We start from the raw sequence: 18,582 nt of genomic DNA, 5'->3' as shown, positions 1-18,582 counted from the left end.
AGTCCCTTTTATAGGGTTTAATACCCGTACTCATATACGTCTACATACGAAATACTTAGGGTCGTATACCCGGCCACCTGGGTATATTCCCTATCAAATGTAATACTAATCAGGAATAAAAATTTTGTCATTTATAAGGAAAAACGTAATACTTTTAAAGAAAAATGTATAGTAATAATTTTGCAATTTGATGTAAAAGTATTATATTTTTCATCAAAAGTATTACATTTTCTATAATAAGTAATGTTTCCCTTACTTGTAAGGAAAAATATAATACTTTTGAGGAAAAATGTAATACTTTTAAATCGGAATGTAAAAGTATTACATTTTTCCTTAAAAGTATTACATTTACTATTATAAGTAAAAAAAATTCATTTCTAATTAGTATTACATTTAAGCATATAAGTATGACATTTGTGCGTATAAGTATCACTTTTTTACATTCACCTTATCCGACCCGTCTCACGGTGAGACGGTCTCACACAAATTTTTACCTAACAATAAAAACAAAAATTAATAAATAATAAATACTTTGTGAATTGTGATGTACATCGAAAGATTTGTGGAGGAGGGGTGCTCAACGCCCCTCCTACTTTGAAAGTTGGGCAATAAAAATGGATCCTTGGGTTCCTTTATAAAGGGAGCCTAAGGCTCCTAATATTATACATTTATACTCCGCAATAGTTATTATTATTTTTTTTTATTAATGAAGGGGTATTTTGGTAAAAGAAGATTCTTTTAAAAGATTAATCTAAAATGCTGCTCAAAGCAGACTTTAATCTTTTTGTGCTTTAATAAATTTAGAAAGTATATATATTAATAAATACTGCGGAGTATATTATAATACAATAAGTAATACTAAAAAAATTAAAATTTTATTTTTATAATATACTAAAAAAGAAATGTTTATTAATAATATATAATATATATTACAACGTCAAAATATGATTCCATGATATAATTTATTACCTTTTACAAAATCAGGGAAGTGAAATTTGCAAAATTGTAATTTCCGTATTAAAAATTTAAGTTGAAAAAAAAAATTACAATTCCCGACGAAACGCCCCGTAAAATGTAATGTCAGAAGCTCAGCTCAGGATCCAAACTTCTACGATTTGGGTAGCCGCCTTCATTTAAACTGGATTAATCCCTAATCAAAATTAAACAAAAATTAGGAAAAACGCAACCCTTTGTAGTCTGAATCTACAATATCACCCATTGGCTTCAACCTTTTCCAACATATCTTCTTCTGTAGATTAAAGAGCTCCACAGCCTCTCTCTCTCTCTCTCTCTCTCTGATTCACACACCATCCTTTCTATTTTTAGCAAAGCAAACTCCTAAATTTCCTGAAACAGAGAATCCCTGAATTTCCTGTTAACAATTCCCACACTTTCTTTTTTTGTTGTTGTTGCATCAATTAGCTTATCTATTGCTGCTCCCTTTATAAGCAGAATAGGTATATGTTAGTTCTCTTGGAAATAATACCCAGCAAGTTCAATGACTAGGGTTAGGGTCTTCTATAAGTTCCCTATTCATTTTCTGCTAATTGACCCATATGCCTGAGTTCCGTGTTCGAATCTGGGCGTCCTTTCTGTTCTCTGGTTAGGTTTGTGAAGTGGGTCTTGGCTTGATTTGTTGGTTTTGATTAGTTCTTGGAAGTTTGGTTTGACTGACAGCTCTGGACCTTTCTTCGCAGTTCAGAATTTGACTGCGTTTTGGCTTTCTTTGAATTTCCTTCCATGTTAACGGTGAGGTACTGAAAACTTCTTTAATCTCCTTTTCTTCAAAAACTTCCTTCTTCTTCTTTTTTTTTTTTTTTTTTTTTTTTCATTTTTTTGGGGGTTTTATTTTGTATAGATGTTAACGTTTGATCCATGGTATTGCAGGCGTGGAATATTTCAGATCTAGGATTCAATAGTTTGGCAAATTTGGAAGATAATCGAGACGACGGTGAGTTGCTGGGGTGTAGATGAACTTGATGTTAAGATATTGTTTTCTTGGACTGCTACTGTGGGGGGACTTTAGGGAGAGAAAGTTCAATTTGACACAGCTGAGGGTTCTCTAGCATTTCACTATTTGGTTTCCTTTGAAAATTTTATAAGTGGAGCTGGAAGAGGAGAAGGGTATAGGATACTTTGAGATGGAAGGGGATGAATTCTCATTGGATGGTACAAAGTGTTCAACTGCTGATGATTCATTTAATGTCACTGCTATGGACATCATGAATTTTGATGCATATGCTGGATGGTGCAATAGTCCTGCTACCATGGATCAAATGCTTGCCTCCTTTGCATTTTCACCCCTTACTCCAGTTGGATATACACAATTTGATGGATTAAATTATACAGAACACAACAATGGAACTTTTCCCATGATGGATGTTGCTGATACCATACGAAGTTCAGAGGGTGGAGGGGAGAAAATAAATTTTCAACAGAATGACCAGTTAAACTCATTAGTTAGTTCTACGGATGTGAATGATTCGGTTGCTAAGGCAAAGAAGAATCAAGGCCAGAACTGTGTTGTGGATTTTGGAAGTCCTATGATCCTAAAATCACCTTCTGAACCACTTGCTGAAAAAATGCTTACAGCATTGGGATTATTTAAAGGGTCATCTGGAGGGGGCATCTTGGCCCAAGTTTGGTTTCCAATGAAAGAGGGTGATAAGTTCTTCTTAAGCACGTATGAACAGCCGTATCTTCTTGACCATGTGCTTGCTGGATATCGTGAAGTGTCAAGAAAGTTCACTTTCGATGCCGAGAACAAACCAGGTTCTGTCCCAGGACTTCCTGGCCGTGTATTCTCTTCAAGGATTCCAGAATGGACATCAAATATTGCATACTATAGAGAGGCTGAATATTTGCGCATACATCATGCTGTTAACCATGAAGTCCGTGGGTCTATTGCGTTGCCAGTTTTTGAAGATGATCAAGTTGAAACACCATGTTGTGCTGTACTTGAAGTTGTCACTGTGAAGGAGAAACCTGATTTTGATTCTGAGATAGAAAAAGTGTGCCAAGCACTTCAGGTTAGTTTTTCTTTTCAAGATTGCCAATATGCTGCTCAAATTTATTTCTGTGCATGAGCTAAGTTTGTTAAATAAACCTGTTTGTCTTTTGACTTTGGGTAAAGGCATACTTGAAGTATTAATTTTTCTCCAATATGAGTTACTTGAAGGCTAAAGGAATGATTTTAAACTATGGAAAATGTTGAATAATCCAACTACAACAGTGGTGTAGGGCCAATGGGTTGAGTTAGTTGCAAATCACATGGATTGCAAAGAGAGGAATAGTTGTGGATTGTAAAACATGATGCACTATAATGAGAGACTGGGGAAGGGGAATTTTTGGCTGGGGGAGGTAGTGCTTTCAATGGGGTTTGTGTGTGTTGAGTGATGGGTTGGTTACAACATTCGAGTAAACATTGTCCTCATATTTAGAAGAAAATGTTCTAATTTCTTTTTCTGGCTATTGACAGGCAGTGAATTTGAGGAGCATTGCACCTCCAAGCCTCTCTCCTAAGGTTTTTTCTAAATATACGTATGCTTACCATTCATTTATGAAAATCCAACAGGCTTCATTTGATATTCACTGAATTTTTCTTGTCTAGACTTCTTAATTTGATTCTGTTCGTCTGCAGTGTCTCTCAACAAATCAAAAAGCTGCTTTAGCAGAAATAACTGATGTTTTGCGTGCTGTATGCCATGCACATCGAATGCCGCTTGCTCTCACATGGATTCCTTGTAGTTATGTGAGAGGAGACAGTGATGACACTAGAAGAGTGCTTTGCAAAGGATGGATTGGAAATTCAACTGAAAAATGCGTACTTTGCATTGAGAGTACTGCTTGTTATATCAGTGACAAGGAGATGGTAGGATTTGTGCATGCATGCACAGAACATTACCTAGAGGAAGGACAAGGAATTGTTGGGAAAGCTCTTCAGTCCAATCACCCCTTTTTTTACCCTGATGTGAAGGAATACCACATTAGCGAGTATCCACTTGCTCATCATGCACGGAAATTTGGCCTAAATGCTGCTGTGGCGATTAGGTTACGGAGCACTTTTACTGGGAATGCCGACTATATTTTGGAGTTCTTTCTTCCTGTCAATATGAAGGGAAGCACTGAACAACAGCTTCTTTTAAATAACCTCTCTGGTACCATGCAAAGGATTTGTAAGACCTTGAGGACAGTGTCTGATGCAGAATTAAAGGGGGGTGACGGTTCTAAGTTTGGACTACAGAATGCATCAAATGCATCTGTTCCAAACCTACCACCATTTACGTTGTCAAGAAGGAACTCTCAGCATCCATTGCTAGATAGTACCTTGGATCCTACTGATGAGGTGCATTTAAATGTATCTGGTTCAGAGAGTTCTGGAACGGGTGCTGATGGTACTCATCAAGAGGTATGCTATTGAATAATTTTTCTTAAACTTCAGTAGATTACTTTGGTGGAGAGATGGATGATATGGGTTTTGGTTCTTGTTTTTTGTTGACCTGCAGTACAACAAAAAAGCAGTATCCATCCCCTCTCCCATGCATGTGCCCCTCCTTTTTAAAATGATTTCTTATCTAACAAAGCTTGCACCTATAATGGATTTATTCATAGATTTTATCTCAATTCGTTCTGGTTATTTCTCACATACTCTACCTATAATGGATTTATTCATAGAAAACTGGACCGAGAAGGCAGATGGAGAAAAAGCGAAGTACGGCAGAGAAGCATGTTAGCTTAAGTGTTCTTCAACAGTACTTCTCCGGGAGTCTCAAGGATGCTGCTAAAGCCATTGGTGGTAAGAGTCTTTCATAATTGAAGTGTTTGTACCTTTTCCTGGCATGGATGAATTGAGGTTCCCTATCAAGTATCAATGGCATAGTTAAAGTATGATTTTAAGCTTGTAGTGGAAGGGAGAACAAGTAGTGGTGTCTAAGTTAAAATTGAAAACATGAGCTTTAATTTAAATTGAAGCATGTGCTCCATCCAACTAAAAGCCTAAGCTGATAGTTGGACTGCACATTTATGTTTATATTATATTTATGCTCACAATTTAGACATACTATGTTATCTGGAGATGGAAATATCAATTCGATATCCTTTATTAGGATGCCATATTTATTTATTCAATTTTGTTTGCATTTCTAGTGTGTCCAACAACATTGAAACGGATATGTAGACAACATGGTATTTCAAGATGGCCATCCCGCAAGATAAACAAAGTGAGTCGCTCTTTGAAGAAAATACAAACTGTACTTGAATCTGTCCAAGGGGTGGAAGGAGGATTAAAATTCGATCCCACCACTGGAGGGCTTTTGGCTGCTGGCGCTATCATTCAAGTCCCCTGCAAAGAGGTTTCCAAAGATAAGGATTCATTTATCCAGGATGCGGCACAACCCGCTTCCTGCTTTGATGGCGGGAGTCCTATAATAAAAATGGAAGAGGATTGCTCTGTGGCGGGAAACCAGCTACCCCCATCAAATCTTCTTAGGCCAAGCTCTTATAAGGGAGAACATAAATCTACTAGTCCATTGTCCGAATGCTGCTATGACTCCAAATTGGCTGCACTAGATGCAGGTCCATCGTGGCCTGCTAGTTTGAACACCATACCATGGACTGGTTCTGGAAATGCCGCCTTAGATTCTTCACTCATTAAAGGAAGCAGTAGTAGATGGGGGTTAAATAATAGTAACCTCAAGTCGGAGAATTCTGATTCCCCTTTTGTTTCTCAATGGTCAAGCTCCATGGTTGTTGGCGATGAAACAGAGACAAAGATGAAAAGTGGCAATCAAGTTGCGGGAGATGATGGGATTGGAGAGCATAACCAACCCACATCATCGAGCATGACAGACTCATCAAATGGATCCGGGTCAATGATGAATGGCAGCTCCTCAAGTTCCCCGAGCTTTGGTGAACCGAAGCACTTGAAAACTGAAGTGAACTGCGGGGACAGTGGTTCCAAAATCACTGTAAAAGCTACATACAAAGAAGACACAGTCCGTTTTAAATTCGATAGCTCTGCAGGGTGTTCCCGACTCTACGAAGAGGTTGCGAGGAGGTTTCAGCTGCAGAACGGGACATTCCAGCTCAAGTATCTTGACGATGAAGAGGAATGGGTGATGTTGGTAAGTGATGCTGATTTGCAGGAGTGTATCGAGATCTTGGATTTCCTAGGCACTCGGACCGTAAAATTTCTTGTCCGCGATGCATCCTGTGCCATGGGTAGCTCTGGAAGCAGCAATTGCTTTTTGACAACTGCTTAAATTCTATAGCAGATAGTATCTGGGAGGGAAGATTCTCCTTTGGATGCTCGGAAAACGGGGATTCGATCTCCAAGATCATCAGGTATTCTTCTGTTGATGCATTTTGCAGCTGTAGACCTTGGACTGAAAATTCATCTGGTTTTGTTTGTGGAAACCATTTGTTTCACCTAAGAGTCAAAGGGGAAGAAAGATGGGTGGATATGATGTATAGAAAGCATCTGAATAAAATTTTAGAAAAAAAAAAAAAAAAGTGGTTTAGTCTATTTTCTATGGAAAAAAGATGGTAGATCTCATAGTAGTTTAATGAGTCGAGTGCTGTAGAACTATACAAGTTCTTTAGGTAGCTCTATAAGAGTTTTTAAGTGTGTGGTGGTTGTAAATATGTAGTTCAGTTCAAGCAGGATAGTGGAAGTATGGAAGTATTAATTAGCATGTAAAATGTCTTCTATCAACATATAAACTACCTTCTTTTCTGGTGTTCATTCATTTAATAATTAATATGCTTCTTCATCTCATTTTTCTATGTTATTAGTTTGTTTAGTAACATAGTTTGTCAGTCAATTTTGACTTATTTGATAATTATTAGTTGTTTTTGTTTGATTTGGTTAAATAATTAATATGAATATTTAATTAATTAGTTTTTTGTAACAGCTTATTGTTTCAACAATTAATATGAATATTTAATTAATTAGCTTTTTGTAACAGCTTATTGTTTCAAAATGTTAAAATTTTAAAAACTATTTAAAAAAGTTTTTATAAGTTTTTTGAGAGAATTATTTTGCATGTAATAAGTTATCAAGTTAATTGATCAAACATTTTTCTATAATCAACTAATGTTATCAATTAATCAAACCTTCTAAGTCAATCAGCTAATAACTATAACTATTTACCAAATAACCATTATCAAATCATCAATGGGATATTATTTTAAGACTCAAACTTTTGTACAATGCTTTGGTCTTTGATGATTCTTGTGTGTAAAGCTAGGTTGCGAAATCGAGATACACATTCACACTCTTTAAAATACTGAAGTAAATCTTTATTTTTTCAAAAACAAATTTTTATTAATTTATTTGTATGTGTCATGGTACACGTGTAAGTTCAGAGTGATAAAAATGTGATATGCAACATAAAAAATAAATAAATAAAAGTAATAAAAAAAATCCAATGCAAGTGAGAAGTACATTTGAAGAGCCTGTATTGTCAGGTCAATTGTGGCAAATTACACCCTAGATTAGGATTTATTTTGAATTGTAGACTTTAATTCAAAAATAATTTTTAAATTCTGTAATTGCAGTTGATACATTCTGGATTTGTAGTTAATCGCTTCTATAACATGATAACTATAGGCATAAATTGTTAACTGTAGATGCATAATATGTTAACTGCAGACACAGTACATGTTAACTAATATCTTATGTGCGTGTTGTTAACCTATTATGTGCTTGCACCTAACAATTTATGTGTTAATAATTATCATATTATGTGTCTGTAATTACAATACTATGTGTCTTCAATTTGTTTACGTATACACAATTTATTAACTGTAGGTAGTACAGAATATCAGTCAGGTTCACAATGCATTGTGGATCATGGTCACAAAACGTCGTCATTTCATTAAGTAAAGAAACGGAGCTCCATAAAGGGGATTACAGTACATCTCAAAAGATACTGTCTCACATTTACTTTTATATTATCAAATGAAAATGTAGTTATATCAAAATGAAATGTAGTTGTGTTGAAAGGAAACTACAGTGTATATGAAATGAAATTGAATATCAGTTTAACATATTTGAGTCTATATCGTCTAATGAAACTGTAGTTATATCAAAATGATATTGTAGTTGTGTTAAATGAAACTGCAGTGTATCGTAAAAGAAACTGTAGTTGTGTTGAAAGAAAATTGAATAACAGTTTAACGTATTTGAGTTTATAATATCGAATGAAATTGTAGTTATATCGAAAAAGAACTGTAGTTGTGTTAAAGGGAACTACAGTTGTTGATGGATTTTAATAACACGGGTGGTCTGAATTATATATAGGGGGGTATGACAAAGACAGGAATTAATGAGGAACATGGTAGTAATAGGACAAAAGTGGATAATCATGAAGATTAAGTTTGTATTAATGATGAATAATGCTATTAAAATGATATGACTTGTGTAATAACAAGACAAAAGTGTTTTAAGGACCAGATGTGAAGGCCTCCCCCCTCAACAAGACACAATGAAGTGGTTTTATACTCTAAATGCGCTACCCCGTAGAAGATAGTGGGGAGTTACAACTTACAACTTACAACCACCTTGGACCGCAACAAATGCCACAAGACTCGGACCAACACGAGGACTATTCATTTGGCCAAGGTGGTCGACCCTAGCTGGGATGGTCGACCTCGGCTAGGGAGGTCCGCCTTGGCCGATCCCGCGCGGAGGTCCGCCTTGGCCAACCCCGTGGCCAAGCGTGGAGCTTGGCCATCCGGGTCGGCCGGGTCTGGTCTTGATGCTCCAAACTTAGTTCGCTATGTATTATCCCGCTCTGGGTCCATTTGTAATTATTCCATCAGTTGTGTTGAAAGGGGATTGCAGTATATATAAACTGAAAGTTAACGGGGCGGAACGAAGCCGTTTCAGCCATTTGTTTTCGTTAATCAAAACGACGTCGTTTTGATGCATAGATCACAATCGATTGTGGACCGCGTTTCACAGTAAACTTTGAGACAGAATATATTAACTATAGACATAATTTTTTGATCAAGATTTATAATGCAATATGAATTCTGCTTCGTGATATAACAATTGGTCAATTGTAATAAGTTATTAAACGAAGTCACTGTAATAAGTAAGGTCCAATCCAACTCAAATTAAATAATAAATGGAGTTTCTACTTTAAAGAAATCCTTTCTTGATTAAATACTGCACAAATGCAATGCCCATTGAACGTGCACCAACAATGCAACCATTTCAACATGTATACTGCACAAATGCAATGCCCAATGAACGAATTGCAAAATGATGTGGTAGTCTATATTTGACTCTTCTTTTTTTTTTTTTGTTTTGGAAAAATGAAGGTTTTTCCTCCTGAGTTACATGTATATACTACGTAGTATTTTTTTTTTCTCCTGAGTTATTAAAGTGACGGTTTTTTCCCTGTAATGTTAAATTGACATTTTTGCCCTTAAAAATAACTATTTTATTTATTTTTCTTCTTCAACAAATTATTGCTTATATGTATGAATGACCAAGATTCAGTTCGACCCTAACCGGACACTGTAGCAATAATACTGAAATAGTATGGACGGTTATGGTTATGATTCAAAACATAAAAAATAAAATAATTCTTGAACCATAAACCGAATTGAACCCTTGTCATATAAGTGAAAATGATCAAACACTTATTTTGATAAATCGGTTCTGCTCAATTTTTAACCGCCAATTCAAAATTTATTTATTTATTTATTTTTGTAAATTATATTTCTTATTTTTAAATAATCTAAATTCAATAATTATTTTATTTTATTTTTTCCAGTTATGAATTGTAACCATAACCGTCCATACTATTTAAGTTCAATTGCTACAGTGCTCGATTAGGTTCGAACCGAACCATGGTCTTCAATACATATAAGTAATAATTTGTTGGAGAAGAAAAATAAATGAAATAGTTATGTTTAAGGGCAAAAATGTCAGTTTGACATTACAGGGGAGAAAACTGCCACCTTTAAAATAACTGACGGGGAAAACCGCCGCTTTAATAACTCAGGGGGAAAAACTGTTATATGCACATAACTCAGGGGGAAAAAGTGTCATTTTTTTTTTGTTTATAAATTTCAAGAATTGCAAAATTTGTACCATTCTTAAGGTGGTGTATTCAATCCTGACTTTTGTAGACTTTTAAAAACTTTTAAAATGAGAGAGTTTAATAAACTTTTATTGACATTAATAGGCTATGTTTGGCAAACCTAGCTGAAAAGCTCTAAGCTAGTTATTGAAATATGAATAGCTGTTAAGCTAACTGTTATGCTTAAAAGTGTTTGGTAAAATTAGTTTTTTGATAAGCTGATCAATGTAAAAAGAATAAAAAGAGCATCTTCATAAAATTTAAATAGTTTGAAATTTAAATAGGTTTGTTTACATATTAAAATATAAAATAATAAATCAATATATTTTAATAAAATATAAGGTAAGAACATATATTTGAAAATATATAAAGTAAAACAAAATATTTATAGTTCATAAAATTAAATTAGTTCATACAAAAATTAATGTCCAAACACACAAATGTCAAATTGAAATTACAACCAAACATATTGAAGAGAAAAGGCAAAAGAAGTTTTTTATTGGGAGGGGTAAAAGATGTCATTTATTTAAAATAATAAGGATAAAGATAGAAAAAAGTTAAGAAACTACTAGCTTATTTTTTAAAAACTACTTAAATTAGCTTTGCAAAATAAGCTTATTAGGACTCTAGGAGTTCCATTTGTTATATAACTCGTCTAGTATTAGTATTCTTCTATTATTTGTATCTTATATACTTCTGTATAGTTTGGCATAATATTCTACTAAAATACAATTCACATGGAAGCCGCCTCCGGATCATCGACGAGGGCATGGACCCTGAATCTCCTTGGACAGTTCCAAGCACTCCGACAGGGCGATAGCACTCCAACAAAGTACCTTGGTCGTGCTCAATTGCTTGTGGAAGATCTCGTACTCGCCGGCCGATCTATCTCTCTAGACAAACAGAACCTCTACGTATTTTAGGGCTATGGCGGCTTCCTTAGCGGTCGCTGGCACTCCGATCACTATCACGCAGTTGGCGGATTACCTACCGGCCCAACAGTTCATCTACGCCGACGATCTTCTTCCTCCTGGTGGTGTGACTGTTTTGGTGAGGCAGTCTGCTTTTGTTGCTCGTTGAGGTGGTCGCGGCTATTCCGGTGATGGGCTGCAGTCTCGTAGTCATGGTCAGCGAGGTGACCGGCAGTGGCGTGGTTGTGGTGGTACACCTGGGGCTGGGTAAAATGGTTCGGATAATCCGAATCGAACAAAAAAATTGAACGACTTTTTAATTAAATATAAATATATATATATCCACTGGAAATTCATTCCAATAAACTGAAATGAATTTCCAAATTCAGTCTAGTTTATTCTAGTAAACTGGAATGAAAATTCCAATGGATGTTTCAATTGTCAATTTGTTATGTTGGTATTTAATATTTAGATATTAGACTTTGGATTTGGGTTATGTGATGTTTCATGCATAGTTATTTCGGCACCTCGTTAAGTTGCGACGCCTTCCGGCCGCCTTATCGCATAGGAAATGCTGAAATTCGGGAGTTGTAAATCAAACCAAATTAAATCCGAACCGGAACCAAACTGAACTCTAATGTTAAACCGAATAGTTTAATTTTTTTTTTAAACCGAAAAATTGAAATCGAAACCGAAATCGAAAAAATCGAACCGAAGACCGCTAGGTACACCAAGTGCCAAATTTGCAAGAGTCATGGGCACACGACTGTTTCTTGATTTTGGCGTTATTCGGACACCCCCGCGCCATAGGCCAACATGGCAGTGAATGGTGGTGGCATTACAGCTGTAGACAGTGTCTCGTAGGCGTGGTTTCTGGTTCCGGACACCAGTGCTTTCCTTGCTGACGGCAGTCGAGGATTATCATGGCAGTGATGTGTTGCGCGTCAGCGACGATATAGGTTTGGCTATATCACATATTGGTCTTGCTTCGATTCCTTCATCTGTTCGGATGTTAAAATTGTCTAATATATTGCACGTTCCTAGTTTGTCATCTTCCCTTTCATCTGTTCAAAAATTTGCTACGGATAATGATGTTTATTTTGAATTCCACCCTACTTATTTTGTTGCGAAGGATCGCGTCTCTAAGGCGGTTCTGCTTAGGTGTCCAAGCTTGGGTGGCTTGTATTCGTTACTTGTGTCTCGTCGTTCTGCTGCCTATCTTTCGGCTCATACGTCTTCTGCTGTGTGGCATCGTCGTTTTGGGCATCCAAATTATAATGTCTTGCGTAGTGTTTTACATGGTTGTTTAGTTAATTCAATAAAAGTGGGCCCTTCCACGTTATGTTCTGCTTGCCAGTTGGGTAAGTCATCTCATTTTGCATTAAATAGGGTTTCTACTTCTAGTAAAAATGTACTTGACTTGGTTTATAAAGACATTTGGGGCCATGCGCCTGTTATTTTTGATAGTGGCTTTCGTTATTTTGTTTTATTTGTTGATGACCATACTTGATATTATTGATTGTATCCCTTGCATTTGAAGTCTGATATTTAGTCTGTCTTTGATCAGTTTCGGGTAATGGTTACGCTGAGCGACAATTTTCTTATTCTATTAAACCTATTCAATCTAATCTAGGACACTACAAGAATGGAGACATTTAGTGACAAAACGTTTGTGACACTTCATAATTTAGTCACAAATAATACTTTTTTTTGACCAAAAAAATAATTTGACACTATTGTGTGGGATAATTGTGATAATATTTTTTTGGTCATGGATAATATGGTAATTGTGACAAGTAAGTATTTGTTACGAATAAATTGTCACTATTACTACAATAATAATGTCGTAACATACGTTGTCACTAAATGTATGTGCATTTTGGCGGCATTATAATTATGGCGGGAACGAATGTAATTGTGACAAAATATAATATGGACACAAAATTTTGTTCATTTTGTGACAAATTTTTTGTGACACATCATAATTTAGGCACAAATAATATCTTTTTTTGTGACCAAAACAATAATTTGACACTATTGTGTTAGATAATTGTGATAACGTTTTTGTTGTCACAGATAGTATGGTATTGTGACAAGTATTTGTTACGAATAAGTTGTCACTATTAAAACTAATAATTTCAAATATTAACTATAGTCAAATATTCCTTATTATTATGTATTATTTCTTTAGTAATTGTTTAGTAAATTAGGAAACTAAATGGTAAAAACATTAAGATTGACAATTGTGACACTATTTCAACTTATTTTAGTGACACAAATTTCGCCACTACTTTTCAATATTTTAGTGACAAATATGTTGCCACTATTTTTAAACATATCAGTGACGAAGATGATGATTACAGGAAATTGAATTATTGTACGACTTTAGTTAACACTAATGATTGTTTTAGGGTTAACTTCTTTTGTCACTAATAAATACAACATTTGTTACCATGATTGTTGTCACAACAAAGTAATTAATTGTTACTACTTTTTAGGTCACTGATAATCATTTTTTGCGTCAAGAACATTTCTCACAAATAACTACAACTATTGTGACTAAAGTGTTGTCACAATAAAATAATTAATTGGAACGATTTTAGTTGTCACTAGATCAATGTTTTGTAATAACATATTTGGTCACAAAATGTACGTTTATTGTGACCACTATTGTTATCACTCAAATACTACTTTTAGTGTACGTAAGCATTGTCACAAAAGGCTTAAGTAATTGTGACAACTTCTCAAAAGTCGTCACTACTACAATAGTGACGGGGGATATAGTGACGACGGGTGACGACTTAAAAAATTGGTCACTAATTTCAATAATGACCAAAATCGATACTTTTGGCGACAAGTTCTATTGTCACTAAATGTGAAATTTCTTGTAGTGGGAGGTGAATATATATCAAAAATTGCATGCCACTTTTCCCGCTCTTGGGATTGTGCATCGTTAGTCCTGTGTGTACACGCATGAGCAGAAAGGTAGAGTTGAGCGTCGCTATCGTCACATTGTTGAGACTGGCCTCGCTCTTCTCGCTCAAGGCTCTGTCCCCGTGCCTTCATCTCTCATCAAACAACCATATGTGCCAGACCATCTTCTCTACAAGTGTAACTCATAGATTTTATTAGTTTAATATTTTATTTAAAATGAATAAAAATATTTATTTTCACAATTTTGTCCCAGTTGTATTTTGACAACTTTATCTATAGTGATCCAACTGATGTGATTAAAGATGTATTGAAAATGTACCTATGACATGACGCTATATAATTTTTCAAAAGAAACCAATGTTATATTCTAATATTAAAGTGTTCAAAATTTGCATCATATCGAAGATGGGGTTTTGTGACGTGAGGTAGTAGTGTTCTCAAGTTGGGGAAAAGCCATAAAAACTCCTTCTAGAGTAGTCAATTTTATTCAAACCTTAAAATACTTTCTCTCTTTGGTCATAAAAGGCGGCACAAAACGACAAAATAAATTATTTTTAGTGACCTTAAATAAGTTGATCATCTAAAAAAAAATAACAATGAGCATTGAGACAAAAAAAGAAGAAAAAAAATTCTCTCTAATTTCCACTTCTCTATCTAGAATATTGATAAGCCTCCGAGATACCCTTAAATCAAGTACATTTTAGGGTGTTTTATCACGTCTATAGCATCCTTACATGGTGATTTATGCTCATAAATACTTGAAAATCACTAACTGATGCACAAAAGCTACTTTTAGCCTAAAGGAGGTGAAACAGGAGTCCCGGGAGCAAAAAGGACCAAAAGTTGAGCTTAAAGAGCGAACCAGGCAAGATCAGAGCCCCGGAGGACCCATTAGGATGGCCACACGCGTGTGAGCGTGCGTGGAATTAATCCAGTAGCCTCCCACGCACACTCACACGCGTGTGAGAGGCGTGGAGACTGCACTGCGCGAATTTCGACTAGGGTTGCTTTTTCGGAGACTATTTAAACCCCTTTAATGGATTTTTCAAGGAGGTTCCCAGAAAATTAGTTTTCCCTTTCTTAGTTTTTCCTTTGGAGAGCTTTCTCCATTTTTCTTAGTTTTTTTTTAGATTAGATCAATATCTATTGTAGCAAGACAACAAGCTTGGATTGAAGATCTTCTTCTCTCTAGGTGATTTCTATTTCATTTCTATAATTTTAGTTATCTTGTTCTTGGATTAAATTAGCTTTTGCTTGAATTTCATATCATGAGTAGCTAGTTTAGTCTATGGATTTGGATTGTGTGATTGAATGTTGCTAGTGTGTTGATCTTATCTCTATATCTTGGATCTATGTGTTTGTGTTGATGGATTATCTATTCTTGTCTTTTGATTGTTGTTTTGATGAGATCTTGTTTGGATTTGGCCAATCTAGATGAGAGATTGAGCTCTTGACTCTTTCATGTCTTTGATTAGAGTTAGGATTTGAAGCTTGACACAATCATAGTTCCTATGGACTTCTTAAGAATAGTAAGATAGTGTGTAGCTCAAGTGTTTGATAAAATTCCTCTTAGAACTTTGGATGCTTGAAGGCACTCCTAAGTCAAAGAAGCCTTAGTACACAAAGGTGGAAAATGACTAAGACAACACACTTTTGAATAGACAATATCCTAGCAATCCCGATCCATGACCTTAGTACCTCCACAATGCAACATCCATGAACACTATCCAATCCCTATCCCTTTTTACTTATTTACAACACACTTTTTACTTTACTACTCTTTTGCACTCAAACCAAACCAAATGAACTACTCTCACTCACAATCCACCCTTCACCACACTCGAGTCCTATGCATGACCCAATCAAGTAAACTCCCGAACACTTGACACACCTCCACGTCCCTCCTTCGAGACCGACACTCGGGGAGTCACTGACTTTCCGTTTTAACATACAAATATCTTTTGACGAATCATCCACCACCCTAAGACTGCTTCTTCAAATATGTTTAGATTTGTTTTCATTTTTGAATTTTTGAACTTAGTAATGAAATGTAAGCTAAGATTTGTAACTATATATAACCCTGTCAAATTAAGCTAAATCACTTATTGAGTATAACTTGGTTTATGATAAAAGTTGGTCACCATCCATTAATACCACATTTATAATAAAGAAGTGGGAAAAATATTTTAAAGCTAGATTCATTTACTAAACAAATTGAGTTTGAACAACTGGTATATATATGCTTGAAAATTTTATTTTAGCATTGAAGTAATCAAAGTCAGAATTCTCAACCGGGTCACATCATCACAACCATTATTTCCCTGAAAGCAGGACAAATCCATGCGTCTCTTACATAATTCCAACTTGCGTTCATATTGACAAATTGCATAATGCAACACATCGCCCGTAGATTCATTATTAGTCTGATTGCTGGTGTTTACAACCTTAGAGCAAGGTCAATAGTGGGTGTTATTTTGCAGGTTTTTCAGACCAAGTAAGAATGAAAAAATGGAGAATAAAAAAAGAAGGAAAAAAATTAGTATTAGAAAAAAAAAACACTAAGTTTACGTGCCCAGGGACGTGTGGAGTGCACGCGCCCGGTTGGGCACATCTGGCGTGCACAACACAAACCAGAAAGCCTTGTTTATATTTTGTGTTTTCCTAGTAAACCTCACACAAAGCTTCATCTTGCAGGAGCTCCTAATTTTTTCCTCTCCTCTCATCTCCTCTCTTTCTTCCACATCAATGTTGACCTCACAAAAAGAACTCTAAAAAAATCACGAGTGGTCATGCTCTTAAGGGCTAACGGTATATATATATATATAGTAAACTTGTAGTGTGTAATGAAATGAGTGAGTTGATGAGTGAATGTAAAGGTAATGATATTTGGTGTTAAAATTATTAAGAATAGGGAAAGTGATAATTGACACAAAAACAATATGCTCCTGGGATGGGTTGAGAATAGTCTAATGGTACGTTTGGTTAGAATGATAGAATTAGAGGGGAACTAAATTGTAATTTTGTGGGAAAAGAGTAATGTGAGAATAAAGTATGAATTCAAATTTCATTATTTGGTAAAATAAAATTACTGAGAATTGAAAAGAAGAAAGTGAATAAAAACTAAAATGTCCTTGTATGATGATGAGGAGGAGAGCAAAATTGTCATTTGTTGTGGAATTCTAAATTCCAATTCCACCGCCCAGGGGGAGGGACTAGAACTTGCAAATCCATGGTTCGAGGCAATTGCAATTCCCTCCAACCATGTAATAGAATTTGGTAGGAATGAAATTTCAATTTCATCCTACCAAACCCCCTTTATTAGAGCTATTTTTTTTTTTTTTGAAATATATTAGAGCTATTTGACCCAATAGAACTATAATGTTGATGTTTAAAACTTAGGCAGTTTGAGATACATAGTCTTGGAATTGTTATACCATGGTCTACGGGCCACGGTCTACCTTATACTGTGAACTACACTATTTGGATAATGTACCTGCAATTAATATATTACGAGTATATATCTACTATAATTAACATATTCTGTATCTGTAATTAACCTATTATGTACCTACACTTAATAAATTGTGTACCTATTACAATTACAATAATTAAAATATTATGTATCTGTAGTTAACGTATTATATTATGTATCTATAGTTAATAAATTATGTATGCTTTTATTTCTTCAATACTTTTTCATGACCATTTAGAATTTAATATTCTTATTAAATTTTAACTAATTTCGTATTAAACGATGTAAATCATTGTTCAAAATCATTTAAAAGATAATTTTCAATTGTTATTATATCAATTATAGAATGTGTCTAAAACTTGACTGAGAGAAAATAATACATACCACACTCCAAACAAGTGGGTTGAGGATAATACCCATTGTATATACTTCGTACGAACACGGAAAACAAGGGGACGGTGTAGAGAGAGTTTGAGCAGAAATAATTAAAAAACAATATGGATTACCATTGTCAATTGCCCGTCTAGCTCAGTTGGTAGAGCGCAAGGCTCTTAACCTTGTGGTCTTGGGTTAGAGCCCCAGGGTGGGCGCATATGCTGTGCAAGTTTAATTTGTTGGTTAAGATGGTTTGACTTAATAAAAATAGAAATTTGTTTCTTTAACGTAACTACAGTAAGGGAATATTGGATGTTCAGCAAGCTAATTTTAAGTAATCGCCCATTTCATATCAATATATCATCATAAATCAATGATTACAAATTGAGTTAATACCCAAAATGATCATCAACTATAATGATTTTTCTCAATTTCGCCCGACTTTGCTGACCTAATGTGGTCCCAAACTTTTACGTTTACGTTTTTGCTCAATGTAGTCATCCGTTTGTTATTCTGTCAGATTGGTGTTAAATAGATGGACAATTATGTAATTTCAACATTGGCCTCTCTTTTAATTTATTTATAATGATTAAATAAATCACCATCTTTTATGAATTGTCCCATTGTCAATGTTAGAAAAGAAAAAAAAAATAGAAGAGGAAAATTCGAATGAAAAAGAGTGAAAAGGAAGAGAGGAAAAAGAAGAATGTGGTGTGTTTGTTGCTAACCTTGTAATCATAGAAACAATTCTTTTGTTGAGACTTTGTAGGAATCATGGTGAGAACAAAGGAGATAG

At 35.0% G+C, this 18,582-nt stretch overlaps 1 protein-coding gene and 1 non-coding gene across 3 annotated transcripts; both read left to right on the top strand.

Moving 5' to 3' along the window:
• The first annotated feature begins 1,193 nt into the window (after nt 1-1,193).
• Nucleotides 1,194-6,775, top strand: LOC116031719 (protein NLP9-like). 2 transcript variants are annotated; one of them, XM_031273999.1, is made up of 6 exons: nt 1,194-1,749; nt 1,888-3,029; nt 3,479-3,523; nt 3,641-4,408; nt 4,675-4,795; nt 5,146-6,775. In XM_031273999.1, the coding sequence occupies exons 2-6, from the start codon at nt 2,142-2,144 to the stop codon at nt 6,258-6,260; spliced, it is 2,937 nt and encodes a 978-aa protein (XP_031129859.1). In that variant the 5' UTR covers nt 1,194-1,749; nt 1,888-2,141; the 3' UTR covers nt 6,261-6,775. The 2 variants fall into 2 exon arrangements, with proteins under 2 accessions (XP_031129859.1, XP_031129858.1); XM_031273998.1 differs by having other exon boundaries at nt 1,194-1,754.
• Nucleotides 6,776-17,928: 11,153 nt separating this feature from the next.
• TRNAK-CUU lies at nt 17,929-18,001 on the top strand. Its single transcript has one exon. It is a non-coding gene; the product is annotated as a tRNA-Lys (tRNA).
• Nucleotides 18,002-18,582: the final 581 nt, after the last annotated feature.

The sequence above is a fragment of the Ipomoea triloba genome, chromosome 10 (assembly GCF_003576645.1).
Source record: "Ipomoea triloba cultivar NCNSP0323 chromosome 10, ASM357664v1".
Taxonomy (NCBI): domain Eukaryota; kingdom Viridiplantae; phylum Streptophyta; class Magnoliopsida; order Solanales; family Convolvulaceae; genus Ipomoea; species Ipomoea triloba.
Note: the sequence above shows the minus strand (reverse complement) of the source record. Positions and strands in the feature narration are given on the sequence as shown.